At 32.3% G+C, this 24,658-nt stretch overlaps 2 protein-coding genes across 2 annotated transcripts in view; both read right to left on the reverse strand.

Moving 5' to 3' along the window:
* LOC127713332 (DNA repair endonuclease XPF-like) overlaps positions 1-22,976 on the reverse strand; it is a 48,533-nt gene extending 25,557 nt beyond the window's left edge. The window contains exons 1-13 of the mRNA XM_052219774.1: positions 22,740-22,976; positions 20,118-20,214; positions 17,421-17,503; positions 16,939-17,061; positions 14,405-14,462; positions 10,073-10,225; positions 9,089-9,202; positions 7,612-7,760; positions 6,287-6,340; positions 5,205-5,274; positions 2,029-2,098; positions 1,331-1,482; positions 37-123 (exon numbers count right to left, since the gene is read on the reverse strand). Of these exons, the coding sequence (XP_052075734.1) occupies positions 37-123; positions 1,331-1,482; positions 2,029-2,098; positions 5,205-5,274; positions 6,287-6,340; positions 7,612-7,760; positions 9,089-9,202; positions 10,073-10,225; positions 14,405-14,462; positions 16,939-17,061; positions 17,421-17,503; positions 20,118-20,214; positions 22,740-22,813 (1,284 nt within the window). The 5' untranslated portion in view covers positions 22,814-22,976. The remainder of the gene's footprint in view (positions 1-36; positions 124-1,330; positions 1,483-2,028; positions 2,099-5,204; positions 5,275-6,286; positions 6,341-7,611; positions 7,761-9,088; positions 9,203-10,072; positions 10,226-14,404; positions 14,463-16,938; positions 17,062-17,420; positions 17,504-20,117; positions 20,215-22,739) is intronic.
* LOC127713229 (structural maintenance of chromosomes protein 6-like) overlaps positions 13,866-24,658 on the reverse strand; it is a 396,756-nt gene continuing 385,963 nt past the window's right edge. Inside the window, exon 28 of the transcript XR_007987495.1 lies at positions 13,866-13,934. The gene's annotated coding sequence lies outside the window, so the exon portion shown is untranslated. The remainder of the gene's footprint in view (positions 13,935-24,658) is intronic.

Here is a 24,658-nt window from a genome sequence, read left to right on the forward strand (position 1 = left end):
TCTGATAGTTCTTGTATGTTCTAATTGTATAAATACCTTAGCATCTTGTAAGTACTGTCCTTTCATTGCCAGAGATTTGTTGTACAGTCTTATCAGCAAGCTTTTATGTCCTTCACATAGTACCTAAACATTTTCAAATATTTACTTCATTTCAAACACTTTATAATATCTTCTATCTGAATCAGTTATTCTTTTGAAGTTAGATTTTACAGGAACATCTATGAACTCCAGTTATAGCAGACAAAGAGCTATACAGTCCTCAGGAGACAAGGCAAGGTTCAAGACTTAAAATCAAAATTATTTAATTCAATATGATAAAAAGTAATGTTCATCCCCTAAATGGTCATCATTGGCAAAAGACCAAAAAATAGGATTCTAACTTTTGAAGAACATTTTTCATTTACATTAACAATATCAAAAACAAAATGTAATATTGTAAGTTATTTTCCTTAGGAATTATTTGACTAAAATGGCAATATCTTTACTACTATAAATGGAACAATAAAGTAATAGAGTATTCAGCTTTTCACACAAATGACCACAAAGCACCTAAACCTGTGATAAAAAGTGTATTAATTGGAAATTTCTTGTTTTTTTTATGTAAATTTTTAGTAATTTTGATAATGCAAATGTTGAAATTAAAATAGCAATACTTTAACATGTAAGTTATGCAGATATTCAAAGTCAATAGACCATGACTGAAGGTACATAGCTAAACAATCTCCATGGAAATGAGATGTGCCAATGATAATACAACTGCATACCAAATACCATTGACTTATCATAAGCCGTTCCCTTTAAACACAAACATTAACTTGTAAACTATGTAAAAGTTTCAAAGTCAATGAACCATGATGCGGGAGTGGGGCTATATAATCGCCATGGAAACGAGTCTTGCAAATGCCAATAAATTTGCATACCAAATATCACTGACTTAACATTAGTGCTTCATCTTAAACTGATCAGTGACTGATCTAATCACAAACAAATACATGTAAACTAAGCAAAAGTTTCAAAGTCAATAAACCATGACTGAGGGGGCGGAGCCAAATAATCAGCATGGAAATGAGATATTTCAATGCTTATACAACTGCATATAAAATATCATTGGCCTACCACTAATGGTTCCCCTTGAACTGAGCTAATCACAAACTAATACATGTAAACTAAGCAAAAGTTTCAAAGTCAATAGACCATGACTGAGGGGGCAGAGTCAAATAATCGGCATGTAAATGCTGATACAAGTGCAAACCAAATATCACTGGCCTACCAGTAGTGGTTCACCATAAACTAGACCTTATCACAAACAAATACATTTTTGTTCAATTACCTCCCTTATCTGGTTACATGTTCTATCATCTTCTGCAGCTACTAAGATGTGACATTGATCCAAATCTGCATCTTTCACTTGATCTCGTATTTCTTTCACAATGTCAAGTAAAGCATTCCATTTTGGACACGGTTCCAATAAAGGTTCAACTTCTATAATGAAAAATATTTGTCTGAAGAAATCCCTGACTTCACGTTGAAAGGGATATTTCTTACAGAAATGGAACAACCATAAGCCTTAGTTAATTCTCTCCCCTTTTTCTTATTTAATACTTTTATTACATTCTAATAGCTAGCGGTTAGTCATCTTGACTTAGATAATTGAATTTGTGTTTGAGAAGCCTTAATCTTAATTATAATAAACTGAAAGATGTTCCTTGTATGCAGAGATAGTTTATCAATCAATATTGAATCAAACATAGCAGAATATCTGGAAAATCTAGAAAAAAACAAGTATCTATGGTGCTTGGTCAGCAAAGAAATATGTAGAATGTTACTTTTGTTATTTTTTAATTCAATTGTTTCAGTGGTATTATAATAGCGGTTTCACATTCTGTTTTAATTTCTAAAATCATATCATATTAGGTGACAAATAAAATGTTTAATGGCCCTTGTCATTTAAAGAATAAACTCTAATGAAACCTGTAGTTTTGGAAGGCCTAAATTTAATGCAAACACAAATATATATGAAAAACTTACCAGTCTTTTTATCATTTTCATCATCATATATCTTTTTGTTTTGCGGTCCATATATTCTTTCTCTTGAGTGCTGTAAATAGCATTTGATTATATTGGTATAACATAAAAATCTTGTCGCCGGGATATAGCGTGCTGATGTGGCGTAAAGCAATCACCAATCAGTCAATCAATCAATCAATCATAAAAATCTTGTGAACTCTTAATTAAGAAAAATATAATTAATACAGAGATTGGACTCATCTATAAAGTAGATAAAATCTGATAGAAACAATAAAAACATTCTTATGGAAGATGTCATAAAATTACATGTTAAAAAAAAAGTGTAATGAAAGTTACCTGCCAAATTTCTACTTGTGTTTTCTGAATCTGTATTACTTAGTTATCAGTTATGGACTATTGCCTTTATTCAAGATGCCAACCAGACTTAATTTATATTTAACTTTATTGCAATTAGCAGTTAAAGGAAATACAAAATACAGCTTGATACCATTGAACAAGTTGATACAGGACATTGAATAAGTACATGCTCAGAGGAAATGCACAGTATTTGTTTGGACACAAGTAATTCTATGTACAATATTTAAATATGATTTTTGGCACCATTATCCCATTACAACACAGAATGAATAATTTATGTTTGAATTGAAAGGGATTATTACAATCGTTCTCAAGAACTGTCTACTGTGTGCACTACCCCAAATTAATAACCAGCTTCTTTCTTCAGAAAAAAACAATAAAGAAACATTTTTTTGTGCATTTTCTTTCAAGATAAAAAAATAAAATGCTCCGCAGGGCGCAGCTTGATACGACCGCAGAGGTCGAACCCTGAACAGTTGGGGGAAGTATGGACACAACATTCAAGCTTGATACAGCTTTGGATTTTGATTGTGATTAAATATTTGACACAGCATAGGTTTCTAACACAGATTGAATGTGGTCTAAGAACTTAAAAATTTTAAATTGGACATTCACCTATTATGGTCCAATATCCAAAATCTAAATACATGGTTAGATTCAGCATATCAAAGAACCCCAAGAATTCAATTTTTGATGAAATCAAACAAAGTTTAATTTTGGACCCTTTTGACCTCAATGTGGACAAAGTTGATAACGGGGCCCAAAAATCAAAAATCTAAATACATGGTTAGATTCAGCATATCAAAGAACCCCATATATTCAATTTTTGTTGAAATCAAACAAAGTTTAATTTTGGACCCCGATTTGGACCAACTTGAAAACTGGGCCCATAATCAAAAATCTAAATACATGTTTAGATTCAGCATATCAAAGAACCCTAAGAATTCAATTTTTGTTAAAATCAAACTAAGTTTAATTTTGGACCCTTTGGACCTTAATGTAGACCAAATTGAAAACGGAACCAAAAATTAAGAATCTAAATACACGGTTAGATTCGGCATATCAAAGAACCCCAATAATTCAATTTTTGATGAAATCAAACAAAGTTTAATTTTGGCCCTTTTGACCTCAATGTGGACAAAGTTGATAACGGGGCCCAAAAATCAAAAATCTAAATACATGGTTAGATTCAGCATATCAAAGAACCCCATATATTCAATTTTTGTTGAAATCAAACAAAGTTTAATTTTGGACCCCGATTTGGACCAACTTGAAAACTGGGCCCATAATCAAAAATCTAAATACATGTTTAGATTCAGCATATCAAAGAACCCTAAGAATTCAATTTTTGTTAAAATCAAACTAAGTTTAATTTTGGACCCTTTGGACCTTAATGTAGACCAATTTGAAAACAGAACCAAAATTTAAGAATCTAAATACACAGTTAGATTCGGCATATCAAAGAACCCCAATAATTCAATTTTTGATGAAATCAAACAAAGTTAAATTTTGGACCCTTTGGACCTCAATGTGGACCAATTTAAAAACGGGGCCCAAAATCCAAAAACTAAATACACGGTTAGATTCAGCATATTAAAGAACCCCATGAAATCAAGAATAAAACCCCATTGAAATTGGTCAAGAAATAAGCAATTTATACGAAGTATCTTCTTTTGCACAATCCTGTGCTATTAAATATTTCTTGCTATTGCGCAATACTGTACAATTGACAATTTCTTGCTATTGCGCAATATTGTGCTATTGGATATTTCTTGCTATTGCGCAATACTGTGCAATTGAAGATTTCTTGCTATTGCGCAATACTGTGCAATTGAAGATTTCTTGCTATTGTGCAATACTGTGCAATTGAAAATTTCTTGCTATTGCACAATACTTATTATATAATAATTTGAACATCCTGTTTGGTGTGTATCTCCTACCATATCATTATTATTTGATTTTAAATATAAATCAGAAATAACCAACTTAAAATGGAAAATTTAAAAAGAAACAAAAAAGGAAAAAAAGAAAAAAAAGGATAAAAAAATAAATCCCCCCCCAAAATTTTTTGAACCCCCATTATGATTCATCACCCCCAAACTCAATCCCAGCCTTCCCTTTGTGGTATGGTACCTTGCAGTACAATTTCAGAGAGATCTATACACTTGAACACAAGTTATTGTCTGGAAACTAGAAACAAATGTGTTTTCTGGCCCCTTTTTGGCCCCAAATTCCTAAACGTTTAGGGCAATTACCCCCAAACTCAAACCCAGCTTTCCCTTTGTGATATGGAACCTTGTAGTACAATTTCAGAAAGATCCATACACTTACACACAAGTTATTGTCATGAAACTAGAAAAATGCTTGTTTTTTGCCCCTTTTTTGGCCCCTAATTCCTAAAATTTGGAGGCAATTACCCCCAAAATCAATCCCAGCATTCCTTTAGTGATATGGAACCTTGTGGTACAATGTCAGAGAGATCCATACACTAACACACAAGTTATGTCTGGAAGTTACAAAAATGCTTATTTTTGGGCCCTTTTTGGCCCCTAATTCCTTTACTGTTATTACCATAACCCCCAAAATCAATCCCAACCTTCCTTTTGTGGTATTGAACCTTGTGGTAAAATTTCATAAAGATCCATTCACTTAAACTAAAGTTAGAGTGCGAAAACCAATGTGTCTTCGGACGACGCCGGACGACGACAACGACGACGCCGGACGACGACGACGCCAACGTCATACCAATATACGACCACAAAAATTTTTTTGCGGTCGTATAAAAATGCACTAAAACTATCTATAAGTATTCCACTTACAACAAATAAGGAATCAGCTGAGTCTAAAAATAACCACCCTGTGTTCTGTCCAAATGTTTTCTCATTAGTCCTAAGCAACAACAAAATAATATCTGTCAGTTAAAATTGCTAAAATACTAAATTTAATATAGGATCTACATCTTGTAAATTATAGATTTATTAAAAAACAATACAGATATAATGTGTCCAATCATTAGTGTTAAACAGCAGTGCATACATGAGTCATTGCAAGTAATTTTTTCAAGTGAATTTTTTTTTCAATCTTTTATCTAGATTTGTGACTGAAACTTACCTTAGAGAGCTAGTTATGCTGTGAAATATTACAAAATCTTACTGGGTCAGGTGACTAAAACTTACCATACAGGGTTAACTACACTGTAAAATGTTACACAATCATACTGGGTCAGGTGACTGAAACTTACCATACAGAATCCACCTGACTCCACCATGCTGTGAAATGTAACACAATCATACTGGGTCAGGTGACTGAAACTTACCTTACAGAGTCCACCATGCTGTGAAATGTAACACAATCATACTGGGTCAGGTGACTGAAACTTACCTTACAGAGTTAACCATACTGTGAAATGTAACACAGTCATACTGGGTCAGGTGACTGAAACTTACCTTACAGAGTTAACCATACTATGAAATGTAACACAGTCATACTGGTTCAGGTGACTGAAACTTACCTTACAGAGTTAACCATACTGTGAAATGTAACACAGTCATACTGGGTCAGGTGACTGAAACCTACCTTACAGAGTTAACCATACTGTGAAATGTTACACCATCATACTGCGTCAGACGACTGAAACTTACCTTACAGAGTTAACCATGCTGTGAAATGTTACACCATCATACTGGGTCAGGTGACTGAAACTTACCTAACAGAGTTAACCATGCTGTGAAATGTTACACAATCATACTGGGTCAGGTGACTGAAACTTACCTTACAGAGTTAACCATGCTGTGAAATGTTACACAATCATACTGGGTCAGGTGACTGAAACTTACCTTACAGAGTTAACCATGCTGTGAAATATTACACAATCATACCGGGTCAAGTGACTGAAACTTACCTTACAGAGTTAACCATGCTGTGAAATGTTACACAATCATACTGGGTCAGGTGTCTACAATAGAAATATCATTCCTGTGAGGGAAATGCTGTAATTCACTTTTGCAATACATCCTCAATTACAAAAATCTATTTTTAACAGAATGTTTTTATTCTGACTGACAGCAGCAAATATCGAGCTTAGCTAATTTTCAATTATCTTAAGACCATGCATACCTCAGAAAAGCTTAAGCATTTTTATATGTGTGTGAAAAATTTTGAAGCATAACAGGTGACAATCTACCTAAATGTATTTAAAAGTCTTCATATCTGAAACCTCAAAATAAGTTTAAAATTCTTTCTATCTGAAAAAGCTGATTACAAACCGGGTCTAGTTGGACTCAACACAATATAAGCATGTTAAGTCTTTATTATAGGCTGTTTAGTTTTAGAGCCTGGCTAATGTCTAATTGGGTCTATATGTCATTTATGTCAGCTCAATATAAAAATAAGGGTCTATATAACTGTCACAAGCTGTTTGGCTTTGCCACATAGTGGCTACTCTGGGTGTAATTTGAATCTACTTTAAAATAAACTTGACAGTGCAATGCTAAGGAAATTGCTAAGCAGCATATAGTGCAATGCAGATATTTAAAATCGTGTTAAAAAAAGTTTTATACATACAGTCAAACCTGCCTTAACGGTCACCTCGTTTCAGCGGTCACCTGCTTCTAACCGCCACTTTCAGACCCTATAAAACGTTTTCTCTATATAATATAACTTAACTCTTTTCAGCAGTCACCTGTCTAACGCAGTCAGCGTCACTTAATTGTCGCAGGAAAGCATCATTTCAACTTTTAACAACTGTCATTTTTTTTTTTCAACCAAAATATAATGATGAAGAAAAATATCTGTGTTCAGTATAGTGTTCCAAATGAATTAGAACTGATTGCAACTGAGATCGCGCAGTAGGAGGTGAATTTGTCATGTTCCACTCCTTTCAGTTTCTGTTGAAAAACACATCAATGACTCATTTATCCATGAATATTAACTATTTGGAATCTTTTCTTCAACTCTAGAGCGCTGGAATCCGCCATTTTTTATTTGTCTGCTCGCACGAACAAAAACTCTACCAATTGAAAACACTAAAACAATATGCCCCAATCCCGTCCACGAGCAATGTCAGAATCAGATTTTTTTTCGGAACCTCATTTAAAAGGTCACCTCTTATGAGTGGTCACTTTTGATACTTCCCATGAGTGACTGCTTAATACAGGTTTGACTGTATAACAATCTGAAAAGTCTCTGCACTAAATTTTTGACAAGACTTCATCTAGGTGGACATACCTCAATATAAGCCTCAACGTCTTGATATCTGTGACAAGCTGTTTAGTTTTTGAGCCAAGTTGATGCCAAACTGGGTCAAGCTGAAACCTTATGATCTTGTCAAAAGATTTCCCAATGGCATTCTCTACTGTTACTTCATCTGCATCAATCTTTAAGAAAAAAAATTTTCTGATTCAATTAAAAAGGACCTGTTATAAATTTGAAATAGCTTGAAAGATAACAATGGAACTGGCTTGGAGGGGTGGGGTGGGGAAGTATGAACAGTTAATATTGTTCCATGTGAGAATATTGATTTTTTAAAAACTTAAGAACATAAACTGTTATCACAGAGATATGTCTCGCCTTTTTGTAATTTTGATAATGCAAATGTTGAAATTAAAATTGCAATACTTTAACATGTAAGTAATGCAAATATTCAAAGTCGATGAACCATGACTGAAGGTACATGGCTAAACATTCTCCATGGAATGAGATGTGCCAATGCTAATACAACTGCATACAAAATACCATTGACTTATTATAAGTCGGTCCCTTTAAACAAACCTAAACACAAACATGAACTTGTAAACTATGTAAAAGTTTCTCAGTCAATGAACCATGATCAGGGGTGGGGCTATATAATCTCCATGGAAACGATACTTGCAAATGCCAATAAATTTGCATACCAAATATCAATGACTTAACATTAGCAGTTCATCTTAAACTGATCTAATCACAAACTAATACATGTAAACTAGGCAAAAATTTCAAAGTAAATAGACCATGACTGAGGGAGCGGGGTCAAATATTCTCCATGGAAATGAGATGTGCTAATGCTTATACAACTGAACACCAATTAACATTGGCCTACCACTAATGGTTCCCCTTGAACTGACCTAATCACAAACTAATACATGTAAACTTAGCAAAATTTTCAAAGTCTATAGACCATGACTAAGGGGGCGGAGCCAAATAATCTCCATGGAAATGAGATATGCCCATGCTTATACAACTGCTTACCACTAGTGGTTCCCCATAAATTGACCTAATCACAAACTAATACATGTTAACTATGAAAAGTTTCAAAGTCAATAGACCTTGACTGAGGGAGCAGGGCCAAATAATCTCCATGGTAATGAGATGTGCCAATGCTAATACAACTGCATACCAAATATCATTGGCCTACCACTAGTGGTTCACCATGAACTAGACCTAATCACAAACTAATACATTGTTGACGCCGCCGCCGCTGTTGACGCCAAAAACAGCATACCTATGTCTCGCTTTTTTACTTCCTGACTTCAAGGCGAGACAAAAATGCTGCATTGTGATGTTAACAGGTGAAATACCAGTTCAGAAGAAAATTCTTCATTTAATTCCCAAAAAGGAAAACAAATGAGGTGAAAAATTCAGTAAAAGTTGTTATTGAGAACTTAGTACAGCTTTTAATAAAGCTGCTTTAAATGTGCAAATGCAAATTTACTATAAAATTACTCACAGCTGTTGTACATCTTTTAAGTTCTTTGATACAGGCATTAATCAGATCTAACAGAGCTGTTTGACAGGCCAGCATTGTTGAAGTAAGTTTTACTTGGATTTCTATTACATCAATCTGAAATAAACAAGCTCTCACATATAAATGAAACTAAATATAAATTTCGACATTATATAAATAATCTATCATAAGCTCTTTTTCAAAAACACAATGTGTCAAAAAAACAGAACATGCATAGTGTCCAATTTACCAAAGCCCTCTTTGATCAGGAAAATATCATTTTTTGGCATAAAATTGTCAAAAATATTTTTCATAGTACATGTTCACTTTTATGGAATTACGCCGCACCTTTCAAAAATCCTACATCCTCCTCTGAATGGTCTGTCATGAGTACTACTTCTGCAAACAATCTAATCTAAAAACTTATCATTAGTTATTGTTGCCTGAAAGTTATCACATGTTTTTCAACCTACAGCATTATTTCATGCACAACACATTTTTTTATTTAATACAAAGGTAGAATGTACAATTATCTGCAATATCCTTGTTGAAAAAGTGTCATGTTTCTTTCAACATTTATATGTAATTTCTCGTGTTACTCTTAATACCAAATGAACAGGTAAATGAAAATGAGTATCAGGCTTTTACTGTATAAGGATCCAAACCAAAATGTCAATGTTATTTCATTATTTCTGTAAATTTGCTACTGATGGTTGTCTCATTGGCAATCATACCACATCTCCTTATTTCTACATTGACATTAAATGTCAGCAATAGTACAATACTGTTCCATCATTAATATGATTGTTATGGAGGCAAATAAAACTATAAAGGATCAATTCTATTATTCAATTTACATATATATAGATTATGTTAGACAGTCTCAATGTCCTAGTAAAGGATGTATTTACCAATCAGAACATCCAAAACACTGACTTTTCAATTATGCCACACCATTAATAAGTTGATCCATTGTATTTTTCATACCTGATTTTTTTCTAATGTTGCTACAACACTTGCATGAAATCTTGGCCATAGATACAGATTTCTGACAAATAAGTTCTTCATAGTTTTCTCCACATGAGCAAATCCAGACGTAAATGCATGGGGACTGTCAGAGAAGGCTTTAATAAATCCTGTCTATATACATACAAAAAAATATTTATAATCTTTAAATGTAATAGCAACATTTTACATTTTACAAAAACTTCTTTTTCAAATTTGAAGTTTCATATAACTTTAAACTATTGCAGCAGTTTTACAAAAATTAAAAGTATCTCCCACAAATGAAAGGTGAACAATGTTTTTCTCCCAATCAATGCATACCACACAAAGGCTATAAGCACTCGTTCAAAGCTGATTTATCTTGCATTGTTTTATTTGTAACTTTTTTTTGTCATGTGTAATAACACTATTGTTGTGTTATCAAAATCAGAAATAGATTTTAAAATGGTTAACATAAAACATATTCAGTATCTAATATATACAATAGCAGAAAATCATGATTGTATAACATATAAATTCTTAGGATAAATATATTCCTATATACTGGCACTTATTTTTGTGAATTGAGGAAAAATGGTACTTTCATAGATATTTAAATTCGTGGATTGGCCGAAGTCTGCATACAAGCTTCTAGAAAAATTATACTTCAGTGAACATTTAGATTTATGGCTTATTCATAATAATGAATCCACAGTAATACAAATTTTAATGCCCTTTTAATGCACGGATGTAAAACATTCAAAAAGAGTAAATTGTGTCATTTTTTAAATAAATTTAAGTAAAAATAAATTGCTTCGCTGAGCGCAGCTGGGTATGACTGCAGAGGTCCAACCCTGAACAGTTGGGACAAAAATGGACACAATATTCGCGCTTGATACAGGTCTGAATTTGGATTGTAATTAAATATCTGACACAAAATAGGTTTCTGACACAGAATAACTGTAGTCAAAGAACTTAGAATTGGTAATATGATTTGAATTTATATTCAAATTATGCTTTTGTGTAATACTCTATGCTGTTGCGTATTGACCCCCCCCTCCCATCTTTTTTTTCCAAAAAAAAAAATATTTGAAGAAATTTCTTTTTAATTTCTAAAATCTGAAATGAGAAAAAATTGTCCCCCCTCCCAATTTCATATCCCCCCCCCCCCAATTTTGTTTTTTCAATTCCCCCTTTCCCTTTTTCCAAAAAAAATCCTTCCCTGAATATAAGGTCATAATCTCAATTCAAATTTCTAATGGAGTTTGCAACCATAATTACCAATTAAAATACATCATAAAAGTCTTAAAATAGAAAATGACATACATATTCAAGGCTAAAATTAATATTGATTACTGTAACATTTAAAAATAAATTGACAGCTAATCACCTCAAGACAATACAGCATTTCTTATACATAATTTACAAGCAGTGTAAGGGAGGTAATCCAAAACATACACAACATTGTATATTAAATGTGATTGGATTACCTCCCTCATACTGCTTTGAAATTGTCCATTAACCAGGAAACTCTTGTTTTTACCCTTTTTTTGCCACTAATTCCTAAATGGTTTGAGCCATAACCCCCCAAAGTCAATCCTAACCATCCCTTTGTGGTATGGAAACTTGTGGTATAATTTCAGAGAGATTCATACACTTAAACACAAGTTATTGTTTGGAAACTACAAAAATGCTTCGCTGAGCGCAGCCTGATACGACCGCAGTGGTCGAACCCTGAACAGTTGGGGCAAATTTGGACACAATATTCAAGCTTGATACTATCTGAATTTGGATTGTGATCAAATTTTTGACATAATATAGGTTTCTGACACAAAATAAATGTGGTCAAAGATCTTACAAATCTAATGCGCAATACTGTGCAATTGAAGATTTCTTCTTGAAACTTTTCAAAAATTTGAAATATTGAAAATTTGGAAGAAAAAAAATATGAACTCTTTTAAAAAAAAAATTGGAAACCCCCCCATTTAAATACACCATAAAAGTATTAAAATAGAAAATGACATCATAATCATGCCTAAAATTAAAACACTTTCATCAGCAACATTAAATAGTAATATCTAAAAATAAAATTCCTTCACATACATAATCATGGCTAAAATTAAATAATTTTTAAAATAGAAAATGACATCATAATCATGCCAAAAATTAATAAACTGCTTCGCTGAGCGCAGCTAGATACGCCCGCAGAGGTTCAACCCTGAACAGTTGGGGCAAAAATGGACACAATATTCAAGCTTGATTCAGGTCTGAATTTGGATTGTAATTAAATATTTGACATATTATAGGTTTCTGAATAAATGTAGTCAAAGAACTTGAAACTGGTTATATGAATTGAATTTATATTCAATTAAAGATTTCTTGCTGTTGTGCAATAGTCCCCAATTCTTAGTAAATCTGTTGTCAGACTATAAACAAATAAAGTTCAATTAATTCTTAATGTTATATTAGAAATTTATGAAAATAAAAAGGGAGCTTACATCAATAGATATAAACAATTCACCAAAGTTTCATGAGAATTGGTGACAGCATTTTTGAGTTATTGTCCGAAAACTGGAAAATCACCCCTTTTTCTTAATGAATAAAACCCCATAACTCAGAAATGTAAAATGTAAAATTTATAAAATTCTAAACGGAGCTTACATCAATACATACAAACAATTCACCAAAGTTTCATATGAATTGCTGAAAGAATTTTTGAGTTTTTGTCCGAAAACTGGAAAATCCCCCCTTTTTTTATGAATAAAACCCTGTAACTCAGAAACATAAAATTTAAAATTTATAAAAACCAAAAGGGAGCTCATTTCAATAGATATAACCAATTCACCACAATTTCTTGCAAGTTGGTGAAAGCATTCTTGGCTTATTGTCCAAAAACTGGAAAATCCCCCCTTTTTTAATGAATAAAACCTCATAACTCGGAAATGTAAAATCTAAATTTTATAAAAAACGAAAGGGAGCTCACGTCAATAGATATAAACAATTCACAAAAGTTTTAAGCAAATTGGTTAAAGCATTTTTGAGTTAATGTCCGACATGTTGACGACGGACAGACGGACGGACAGAGGTACGGACAGACGGACGGACGGAAAGACGTACAACGGTATACCATAATACGTCCCGTAAACGGGCGTATAAAAAGCCTCCATCAGCAACATTAAATAGTAATATCTAAAAATAAAATTCCTTCACATACATAATCATGGCTATAACTAAATTACCTTTATTAAACATTTTTAAAATAGTAACTTCTAAAAATAAATTGACAGCAAATCACCTAAAGACAATTCTTTCTTTATAAATAATTTACAAGCAGTGTAAGGGAGATAATTTGACAATATGTGTTTGAATTACCTCCCTTACACTGCTTTAAAATTATGTTTTGTACTTAAGTAATTGTCCATTAACCTGGAAACCCTTGTTTTTCCCCCTTTTTTGCCCCTTATTCCTAAACAGTTTGAGCCATAATCCCCCAAAGCAAATTCTTACCATCCCTTTGTGATATGGTAACTTGTGGTATAATTTCAGAGAGATCCATACACCATTTCACAAGTTATTGTCTTGAAACTAGAAAAATGCTTATTTGGGCCCCATTTTGGCCCCTAATACCTGAACTGTTAGGACCATAACCCCCAACCTTCATTTTGTGGTCATAAACCTTATGGTAAAATTTCATAGAAATTCATACACTTAAACAAAAGTTATTGTCTGGAAACCAATGTGTCTTCGGACGACGACGACGACGAAGACAACGACAACGTGATACCAATATACGCTTATTTGGGCCCCTTTTTTTGCCCCTAATTCCTAAATTGTTGGGACCATAATCCCCAAAATCAATCCCGATCTTCCTTTTGTGGTTATAAACCTTGTGTATATACCTTGATATCTATTTACTTATACTAAAGTTATTGTCCGGAAACCAATTGTCTTAGGACAAAGACGACAACGTGATACCAATATACGACTGCAAAAATTTTGCGGTCGAATTAAAATGCTTATTTGGGCCCCTTTTTTTGCCCCTAATTCCTAAACTGTTGGGACCAAAATCCCCAAAATCAATCCAGATCTTCCTTTTGTGGTTATAGTCCTTGTGTATATACCTTGATATCTATTTACTTATACTAAAGTTATTGTCCAGAAACCAACTGTCTTCAGACGATGTGATACCAAAATACGACCACAAAAATTTTTTGCGGTCGTATAAAAACCTGTGCACTATCTTAAGAGGCTTTAAATAGAAGAATTGTTCATGCAGTTTATACAAGAAATTGAAAAAAATCTTATTTCATTATTTGCTACAACTACATGGTATACCTTGTTTTTCTGTCTGTACAAACGTAAAATGAAAGCTTCTTGACATGATTCAATCACCCTAAAATAAAAGGCACCAACTACTCAAAATTAGGTCAAAAATAATAATTGTAAAGATTGATTATATTTCTTGATATAATACAAATTAAATAAATGGGGAATGAGTCCATGGGACACTGATGATGCCCCCTCTTGCATACGTTATAAAGGGACATAACTCAAGAACAGTAAAAGTGACGCAACCCAAATTGGTACTTGATCTGAGTTTTGTGGTAATAAGCATTGTGTATAAGTTTCATAACATTTGGTTGATGCAAACTAAACTTAGAACAGAAACGAAAAATTCAGCAATTTTTTATTTTGTAAAGGGCATATCTCTAGAACGGTAAAAGTGTAGCCACCCAATTTCTAACTTGATCTGTGTTTTCTGGTAATAAGCATTGTGTATAAGTTTCATAACATTTGGTTGATGCAAACTAAACTTAGAACAGAAACGAAAAATTCAGCAATTTTTTATTTTGTAAAGGGGCATAACTCTAGAATGGTAAAAGTGACGCTACCAAAATTCAAACTTGATCTGTGTATTGTGGTAATAAGCATTGTGTATAAGATTTATAACATTTAGTTGAGGCAAACTAATGTTAGAGAATGGAAACGAAAAATTCAGCAATTTTTCCATTTGTAAAGGGGCATAACTCTAAAACAGTATAAGTGACACCACCAAAATTCATACTTGATCTGTGTTTTGTGGTTATAAGTATTGTGTATGAGTGTCATAACATTTGGTTGAGGCAAACTAAAGTTAGAGAATGGAAAACAATTTTGGGATGTAGAGACGTACAGACTGACAAGGGTAAAACTTAATGCCCCCTCTGCTACGGCGGGGGCATAAAAATATGATTGTTTCACAGCTGTGAAGCCTACATCCAAAACTATTCAAATCTCCTAAAGTGACTGAAAATATAGTTAAATAATTGTATGATGGTGATTTTAGAACACAAGGCACTTATTTCATGAATTTCTGGAATAAGCTGCTCAAGACCAGGTTAATAAAGCCTAATAATACACCATTGGGGAGTTTCAAAAATAAAAAGGTTTTTAAGAGTCAAATCTTTTGTCAAGTCAACTTTGCCTAAGCGAGTTGCAACTTTAGTTGTAGTCAATTACAACTCATAATTACCAGTTATTTAATCTACCTATGTATATATTCTAAGGATGTCAACGAGTACTCGAGTATTCGAGTATCGCACGGTAGTACCGAGTATCGTATACCAAAATGATACTCCAATTATCAGTTTCCAATAAAATATTGCTGTCTTCTTTATATAAAATTGATCTTCTTTTGAAAAAATTAAATAGGCAGAACTGATTAATCATACTAGTAAATAAAAAACATTTTGTTTCGAATGCGTGTGCTAAATTGTCATTTAAAATGCCTCCGAAAATATGTTGGGCTAACACTTTAAACTAAACATGTCTGCAAGACTGTAATTCACAAATTTGCAAAATCAACTGTCAAAAAAATACTTGACAAGAAAATGTTTCCAAATAAAAAATTTGTTGCATCCTATGGTGACCCTCAGTGAATAGTTAAACTTCTAATCCTTACTCCTTAATAAACATTAAATGTGTTTTCATACGATTACCAAATACATTTTGTACTATTGTTTGATATGGTTTTCCTTGTTATAATTTTTAAATAGGTGTTCATTAAATTATATTGATTAGATTATTGTTTTTTACTTAATTAGTACTTGTAGGTAATGAGCTACTAATTATGGTGTGTAATTCTTTGTCCTAGATACATATGTAGATGGCTTTACATCCGTTGAACAACAAACCACAGAATGTAAAATAAGTATTTTTGTGTTTCCATGTTGTAGATATATTCCCAAGCAAGTACTCAAGTATTGCTCGATAATACCAACGAGTACTCGATTAGTAATTGTTCACCGAGTTGACATCCCTAATATATTCACAATAATTGACGTAATCCAATGCCTGATCATACTTTATCCTGCATGTATTACTTTTAGTGAGACAATTTCTTTGGGGAAATATATACCATTATAATGTGATAGTAGCAGAAATATATTTGATACTAATTGAGGTGCACTCTTTTTCTCTTTTTTTGACAGTTCAGAAATTTTTTTTAGTTTCATAACAAATCCAGTTTAGAATCTGCAAACTCAGGTTTGTACAGTTAGACATAAAAAAGTTTACAATCATTTTCGGGACTATTTTGAATGCTTATTTTTATTTATTGTGAATTGTCTATCTTACAAAAGGAGAAGAAAAATGTTAAATCTTTTTTGAGAGTTATTTTTATAATTTTAACGATAAACAAATTGTGTATGGATAGCGACCCTTAATGTGCTGATTTGGCACACTCTGTTATGTAAATAAATGTAAAATATTGTACACAAGTGCAGGTAGAATAAGAAACAAACTATTCTTATATCATATTTAAAAGGATTGCTACTATAAAAATTTAAAACTTTCTATTAAATAAAAAAAAACAAATGTAGCTATTTTACTTGTGTGCTCTGTACACCAGTATTCCTGAGACATGTTCTGATGGAATACGATCTGTCAAGAAATCAACAACCAGAATTCTGGACGTAATAAACAACACTCCTCCCTCCAAATAGACTTTTTGTCTGAAAATATAAAGAAAGATTAACCCTGAAGTATATCAAAATTATACTTTTGTAAATACTTTTATATTTACTCTGATTTTAAAGTTTCAAACAATTTCACATGTTTAATAGTGGCCTATAATTATTTATATCCAGTTCATTTGAACTCTGGTGGATAGTTGTCTCATTGACAATCATACCAAATCTCCTTTTTTTATATATTGTCATAATAGTTGTCAACACTGGATTTTTCAAAAATAAGAAGATGAGACAATTTTTCCACCAGAGACCAAATGACGTAGAAGTTAGCATACATAAACTTATGATTTTTCTTCAGCAACACAATTTGTTTAAGCTATTAACATAACATAAATTAATACCTTTCAGAAACACTGACTTCATTTGTTATAACACGTGGTAATGGCTTTACTCCTTCTCTTTCTAAATTCTCAATGAAATATTCCTAAATACATAATATTAATTATAATGTTTATGTATGTACAAATTAAAATATAACATTGTGATTAGTTTCTATTAAAAAAAAATTTATAAATTATCATACAACATGCATATGGATGTTTCAAGTTAAAAATACATGTACAAATTATAAGTTACAGTTCAGGAAAATTCTTTCAATACAATGAATACTTATATTTATCCATTATTTAATTTCATCATTTGGAATAAAAATAAATTAATTAAATCTAACCTTATCTTTCTTATATAGAGGCAACTTTGATTTTTTATGCCTTTTAGTTTTTTCTCAGACCATTTCCTACATGTATTATAAAATTATCATACAGGAAAATCTAGTGAGATTTAAATTATGTACAAAAGGAAGACATTTTTCATTAAAACTTCTATATCATGTTTATAGCTGTACAAAGCTTGCAAACATATAGTTCAATTTGATGAAAAATAAAAATATTCAACTTGACAATAATAGCTAATGATTGGACACACCTTTCTATGTATCCTGTCTTTTGCTGTGACAGGGGACACAATAAACTTTCATTATTTGCATTCAACTTTTTGTGATATATATATATTTTTCTTTCTGTTGCAGCAGTGAAACAAAAATATCCAAAATTAAAGAACCTTAGTGAGCGCGCTCACATACCCCACGTCCCCACATTGTCATTGGAGAAATAAAATAAGTGTAAGAAAAAAAAATGAATCATAATTTCCTGTCAAAATGCACATCTACATAGTATGTCCTTATTATCTACAAAGTTTCATGAAATTCTGTTGTGTGGTTTCAGAGGAGTTGCGATGACAAACTGTTGCAGAAGTACATTAAAGCAAATAAGTTCAAAGGGGCGTAACTCCTAGAAAAAAAATTTAATCGTAATTTCCTGTCGATATGCACATCTACATAGTATGTCCTTATTATCTAAAAAGGTTTCATGAAATTCTGTTGTGTGGTTTCAGAGGAGTTGCGATGACAAACTGTTGCAGTAGTACATTAAAGCAAATAAGTTCGAAGGGGCGCAACTCCTAGAAAAAAAATTGAATCGTAATTTCCTGTCGATATGAACATCTACATAGTATGTCCTTATTATCTACAAAGTTTCATGAAATTCTGTGGTGTGGTTTCAGAGGAATTGCGATGACAAACTGTTGCAGTAGTACATTGAAGCAAATAAGTTCAAAGGGGCGTAACTACTAGAAAAATAAAATGCTCCGATGGGCGCAGCTTGATACAACCGCAGAGGTCGAACCCTGAACAGTTGGGGCAAGTATGGACACAACATTCAAGCTTAATACAGCACTGAATTTGGATTGTGATTAAATATTTGACACAGCATAGGTTTCTGACACACAATGAATGTGGTCTAAGAACTTAAAAAATTTTAATTAACCTATTCAAACCATATCATTATTATTTACTTTTATATATAAATCAGAAATAACCAATTTAAAATGGAAAATTTTAAAGAAAAAAAAAAGGAAAAAAAATCACTCCCCCAATTTTTTTGAACCCCCTTATGATTCATCACCCCCAAACTAAATCCCAGCCTTCCCTTTGTGGTATGGTACCTTGCAGTACAATTTCAGAGAGATCCATACACTTGAACACAAGTTATTGTCTGAAAACTAGAAAAATGCTTATTTTTAGCCCCTTTTTGGCACCTTATTCCTAAATGTTTTGAGCAATTACCCCCAAACTCAATTCCAGCTTTCCCTTTGTGATATGGAACCTTGTAGTACAATTTCAGAAAGATCCATACACTTATACACAAGTTATTGTCATGAAACTAGAAAAACGCTTGTTTTTTGCCCCTTTTTTGGCCCCTTATTCCTAAAATTTTGAGGCAATTACCCCCAAAATCAATCCCTGCATTCCCTTTGTGATATGGAACCTTGTGGTACAATGTCAGAGAGATCCATACACTAACACACAAGTTATGTCTGGAAGTTACAAAGATGCTTATTTTTGGCCCCTAATTCCTAAACTGTTGGTACCATAACCCCCAAAATCAATCCCAACCTTCCTTTTGCGGTATTGAACTTTATGGTAAAATTTCATAGAGATCCATTCACTTAAACTAAAGTTAGAGTGCAAAAACCAATGTGTCTTCGGACGACGACAACGCAAACGTCATACCAATTTACGACCACAAAATTTTTTTGCGGTCGTATAAAAATGGAATCATAATTTTCTGTCGATATGCACATCTACATAGTATGTCCTTATTATCTACAAAGTTTCATGAAATTCTGTGGTGTGGTTTCAGAGGAGTTGCGATGACAAAAGGTTGCAGTAGTATATTGGGCAAATAAGTTTAAAGGGGTGTAACTCCTGGGAAAAAAATTGATTCGTAAATTCCTGTCGATATGCACATCTACATAGTATGTCCTTATTATCTGAAAAGGTTTCATGAAATTCTGTTGTGTGGTTTGAGAGGAGTTGCGATGACAAGAAACAGGACTGACGGACGGACAGACGGATGGACAGACAGACGGACAGACGGGTCAAAAACATTATACCCTTCGCAAAAAATGAGTGGGGTATAATTATTATTTTCTTCATGCTGTTCAAATTTTAAATCAATATGTACATGTTTTAAACATACTTCTTCAGATGATGTGGTGTTGATCACCACAACTAAATTAGCTGTATCACTGTATACTTTTAAAAAGTTCTGCAGTATTCTGTCTACACCTAAGCCTCTAAAAAAATAAGGTGAAAAATTCAAATCTTGTTATATTTATCATTATGTGGTTGGACACATTTTTTTATATTCAAACATTTTGTTGTGCACAAGAAATATCTGAAGAAATTGTAAAACTTTACATATAATTGTTACAACAGAATTGTTCGTTATGAGAGGTGATTTATACAGTAATTTACAACTACAACATCTAAAGTCATGAGATTATGATACATTTGTATATAAATATATATATAATAAGTACATCTAAACAAGTGACAACTCTATGACAGATCCATCCATTGGATCACCAGTGAAGGTGATACATGGCTGAAAACACATATTATATAATAATTACTCTAAATATCAGCACAACAATGTTAAATCTGCAAATTTGTGGAAGCAAATTTTTGTTCTTTCATCGCCGTGATTCAAACCCATGCTTTTGGGATATCGAGACAACACCGCCTGCACTGTGTCCAGCGCTTTAGACCACTCGGCCACCTAGACTGAACTTAAAAATTTAGCTTTTGGTGGCCTAGTGTTACCATTCTTCGTCAGTAGAATGAATTGATTGCAGATTAGCTAAATTATCTATCGTAGAGGATTGCAAGATGCAGTCACAGAAATAATTAAAGAACCTTTGTGAGCACGCTCACATACCCCACGCCACCACATTGTTACTGGACAAACAAAATCTCACCAGATTCCTAAGTTCAAAGACTCACAACTCTACAAAAGTCAACTGATAAACATTTTCTTGTGGATATGCACATTAACATATTATGTCCTCATTAACTACAAAGTTTCATGAAATTATGTTGTGTGGTTTCAGAGGAGTTGTGAGGACAAACTGTTGCAGTAGTATATTGAGGCCAATAAGTTCAAAGGGGTATAACTCCTAGAAAAAAATTGAATCATAATTTCCTGTCGATATGCACATCTACATAGTATGTCCTTATTATCTACAAAGTTTCATGAAATTCTGTTGTGTGGTTTCAGAAGAGTTGCGATGACAAGAACAGGACTGAAGGACTGACGGACGGACGGACAGACGGGTCAAAAACATTATACCTGACACAATAAATTGCGTGGGGTATAATTATATGATAAGTACGTCTAAAAAAGTGACAACTCTACGACAGATCCATCCTGTATGATAAAAATGTATTTTTCCATTTGTTTCTTGTTTGGCAGGAACTAGATAATTACAGTTCAAATGCATTATGTTTCAGACAATGTATAACTTACTTTGATTTTGAGATTCCTTTTTTTCGCTTCCACAGGAGAGCCAAAATAAACAAACTCCTGAATTTCATTTGATACGGTCCACTCAATTACACTGTTTAAATCGCAGGTATCTATTGTCCATGTCAATTCAAACAACTCACTTATATTATTACATAGGGGAACATCTCAAACCTTTTCCAAACTTAGTTTATTTTGGCACCTTCTGTGGGACGAAAAAAAAAGGAATCTCAAAATCCACAAATGTTTATAATTTTCTGAAATATAAAATAGAATGTTATTATCTAGTTCCTGCCATGCCTTAAAGCTTTACCTGCAGGTGTACAGATTTGTCTGTACTCGGAATAAAATACAACCATATTTGCCAAAAGGTTATGATGAACCTTAATATCTGTTTCTAGAAACAATTATATTTTCCTTCCTATGTAACAATAAAAACTAGGGTTGGTCTTTTCACCACCGAAAACACCGCCAAACACCACCGAACACCCAAAAAGACCACTAACCCTTAAGAAAAACAGTAATGGTACACAATAAAACAATAAAATCGAATAAATTACGTAAAATTTAATCCTATTTTTGTCATGTTTTTCACATTTTTATTTGCATTAGTGATGTTAAAAGTTGATAATCAAAATAAAAAAAAAAAACGCTTCCGGATCCAGCAATATTTTTTCAGGATTTACATTGTCTGTATTTCATTGCATATTATCTTATGGTCTTTATTTTTCAATTATTAGAAATAAATCGTTCAAATAAATTTAAACATTTTATTTAATGTGAAATTATCACAATAATTATATTTATAAAAATGTTAGACTTGAAAGTGTACTGTTCTGACAACAGCCCTGCAAGACTGTTCTTTTTGGTTCTCTTGTTATCATTTTCTTATTAATTTGTGTATATATATGTATAAACATATTCATCCTCGTTCAGAAGGTAAGTCAAATATACAAATAAAGATGAAAACAATATATTTAGGTGTGTTAGATGGTATTTTAATGTGTACGGTGGTGTTCGGCGGTGTGTGGTGGTGTTTGGTGGTGAAAAGACCTACCGATTAAAACTATGGCCGTAATGACTTTACAAATATGGTCGAACTGCCGGTATGGCCAAAACGACTGTAGCCGAACTGTTCTGCATCGGACATAACCCTTTCACACAAAATTATACTAAAACTGGCTTTTTCCAGTTTCTAGATTAGGTTTTATATTAAGCCATGTAATTATGTATTATGTATTATCTAATCATACAGTCAAACAAAACTGCAAGAAATTAATATTAAAATATTCGTACTTTGCCGTAATCAGAAGCCCATCTTCATGAAAAGAGTCCAAAAAGATCTGGTTTTCATATTCCAGGGTCTTCATAAGGATATTCACTGACACAATTCTTTATATGATGTGGTTTTGTCTTCATTTACTTCATCATATATGACTCGGTCGGTTCTAAAAAGCAAAGAACATCGCAAAAAATTTATTTCACAACAAAATCCATTCTGATGATCATGGGCGCAGCCATTTTGAAAACAAAAGAAAAAAGATAACTAATTTTATAAATATATAAAATGCTACAATAAATTATTGCGATATAAATCCAAATTTTCCTAAACAATATATAATAATCGCCATAAATTACCCATTTTCACAATGCTACGAGAATAATATATCAATATGATCAATACTTGTTATCATTTAGTTTAACAATGTGAAAAGTCTTTTTTGCGTTTGAATTTGATATCAAATAAATCAGTCCATCCAAGCTGTTGGATGAACAATTCATAATACACTAGAGGAAAGAAGAGTTGGCGTTTATTTTGAGAAATGTAATTTATTCAAATTAACACTTAACCTATACAGTTTAAGATTAATAAACAGGCCATGAATACGGCAAAATAATTGAAAACCGACACCAACGATAAGTTTTATCTAAGATTTAACAGTTAACATAAAAGAGACTGTCTTCCATGTCTGTATCATGTTTAGGTGCGGGAGCGTCTTTTTACCACAGAACACCACAGAAAACCACAGAATACCACAGTACAACCAAAATTTACCACAGAATACCACAGAACAACCAAAATTTACCACAGAATAACCAAAATTTACCACAGAACTTCAAAATTTTAATACTTCAGACATTATTATCGTGTTATTGTTCATTCTTTTTGTAATTTGACATTTATTATTCAAATTAATTTAATTTTTCTATTTTGGGTCGACTCACTATCGCTACGCCCCAAACTGAATGGCCAATAATTGGGATCATACCAAAAACCCCTAGCTATTAAAACCATAATATATAAAGATTATTTATATTTGTGACATTTATATTTTAAATACATTTTAATCTTTTTTATAACTTTAAATCATTTTTGAAAATGTTTAGATGCATTACGTAATTTTTTGTTAAAGGAGTAGGGCCATGAAGGGGTAAAAACGGCCCTGTCTCAGAAATTGACGAAATTACTGCAGAAGGATCACTAACTAGTGTAGTTTATAAAATGATAAACACTAGACTTGTAACTGTGTTTGTATAATTTTCCAGGGCGTCAGAAAAGACCAAGGTACAATGGTTTTTTAGCCATTTGCGCGTAACATTAAAATTGTTTTCATTTATGTTCTCTGTAACTTTATAATCAAATCTTTTTACCACAAGAATTTTTTTTACAAAATATTTCTTGAATCTCGTCCATATATCTTGTTTTTTTTAACTCTATTAACAGAAACTTACTAACAGTATAAGTGACCCGAATACTCGTTTTCTGCATTGATATTCATGAAATAGAAATTTCAGAGACCATGTAAACAAACATAATTCTATAGCATAGATTAAATTAAAAGTCATAAAGATTTTAAAACATAAGCATTGACCGAAGGAATTTAGATTGAAAGCTGTAAAATATCTTGGCGAGCGAAGCACATTCGTAAAAAAATGAGGATAGTTGATCACACCACATCATCTTATTTGTATATGGAAAGAAAACCTGTGATTCACATAAACACAGAAAAGTTTATTTTCTAGTAGAGAAGTAAAAGATGAAAACACAGTTAAAGATTTTGTATGCATTTAGAAATCATTGAACTGAAACTTTATATCGAAAAAACTGGTACATGTATATGTAGCATTTACATATAGATTCTATATTTTTGAGTCCAAAATTAATATTGACCTTAGTAAGTTCACCGACACAATTAAAGTACCAAAATTTAATT

The sequence above is a fragment of the Mytilus californianus genome, unplaced genomic scaffold (assembly GCF_021869535.1).
Source record: "Mytilus californianus isolate M0D057914Y unplaced genomic scaffold, xbMytCali1.0.p SCAF_1, whole genome shotgun sequence".
Taxonomy (NCBI): Eukaryota; Metazoa; Mollusca; class Bivalvia; order Mytilida; family Mytilidae; genus Mytilus; species Mytilus californianus.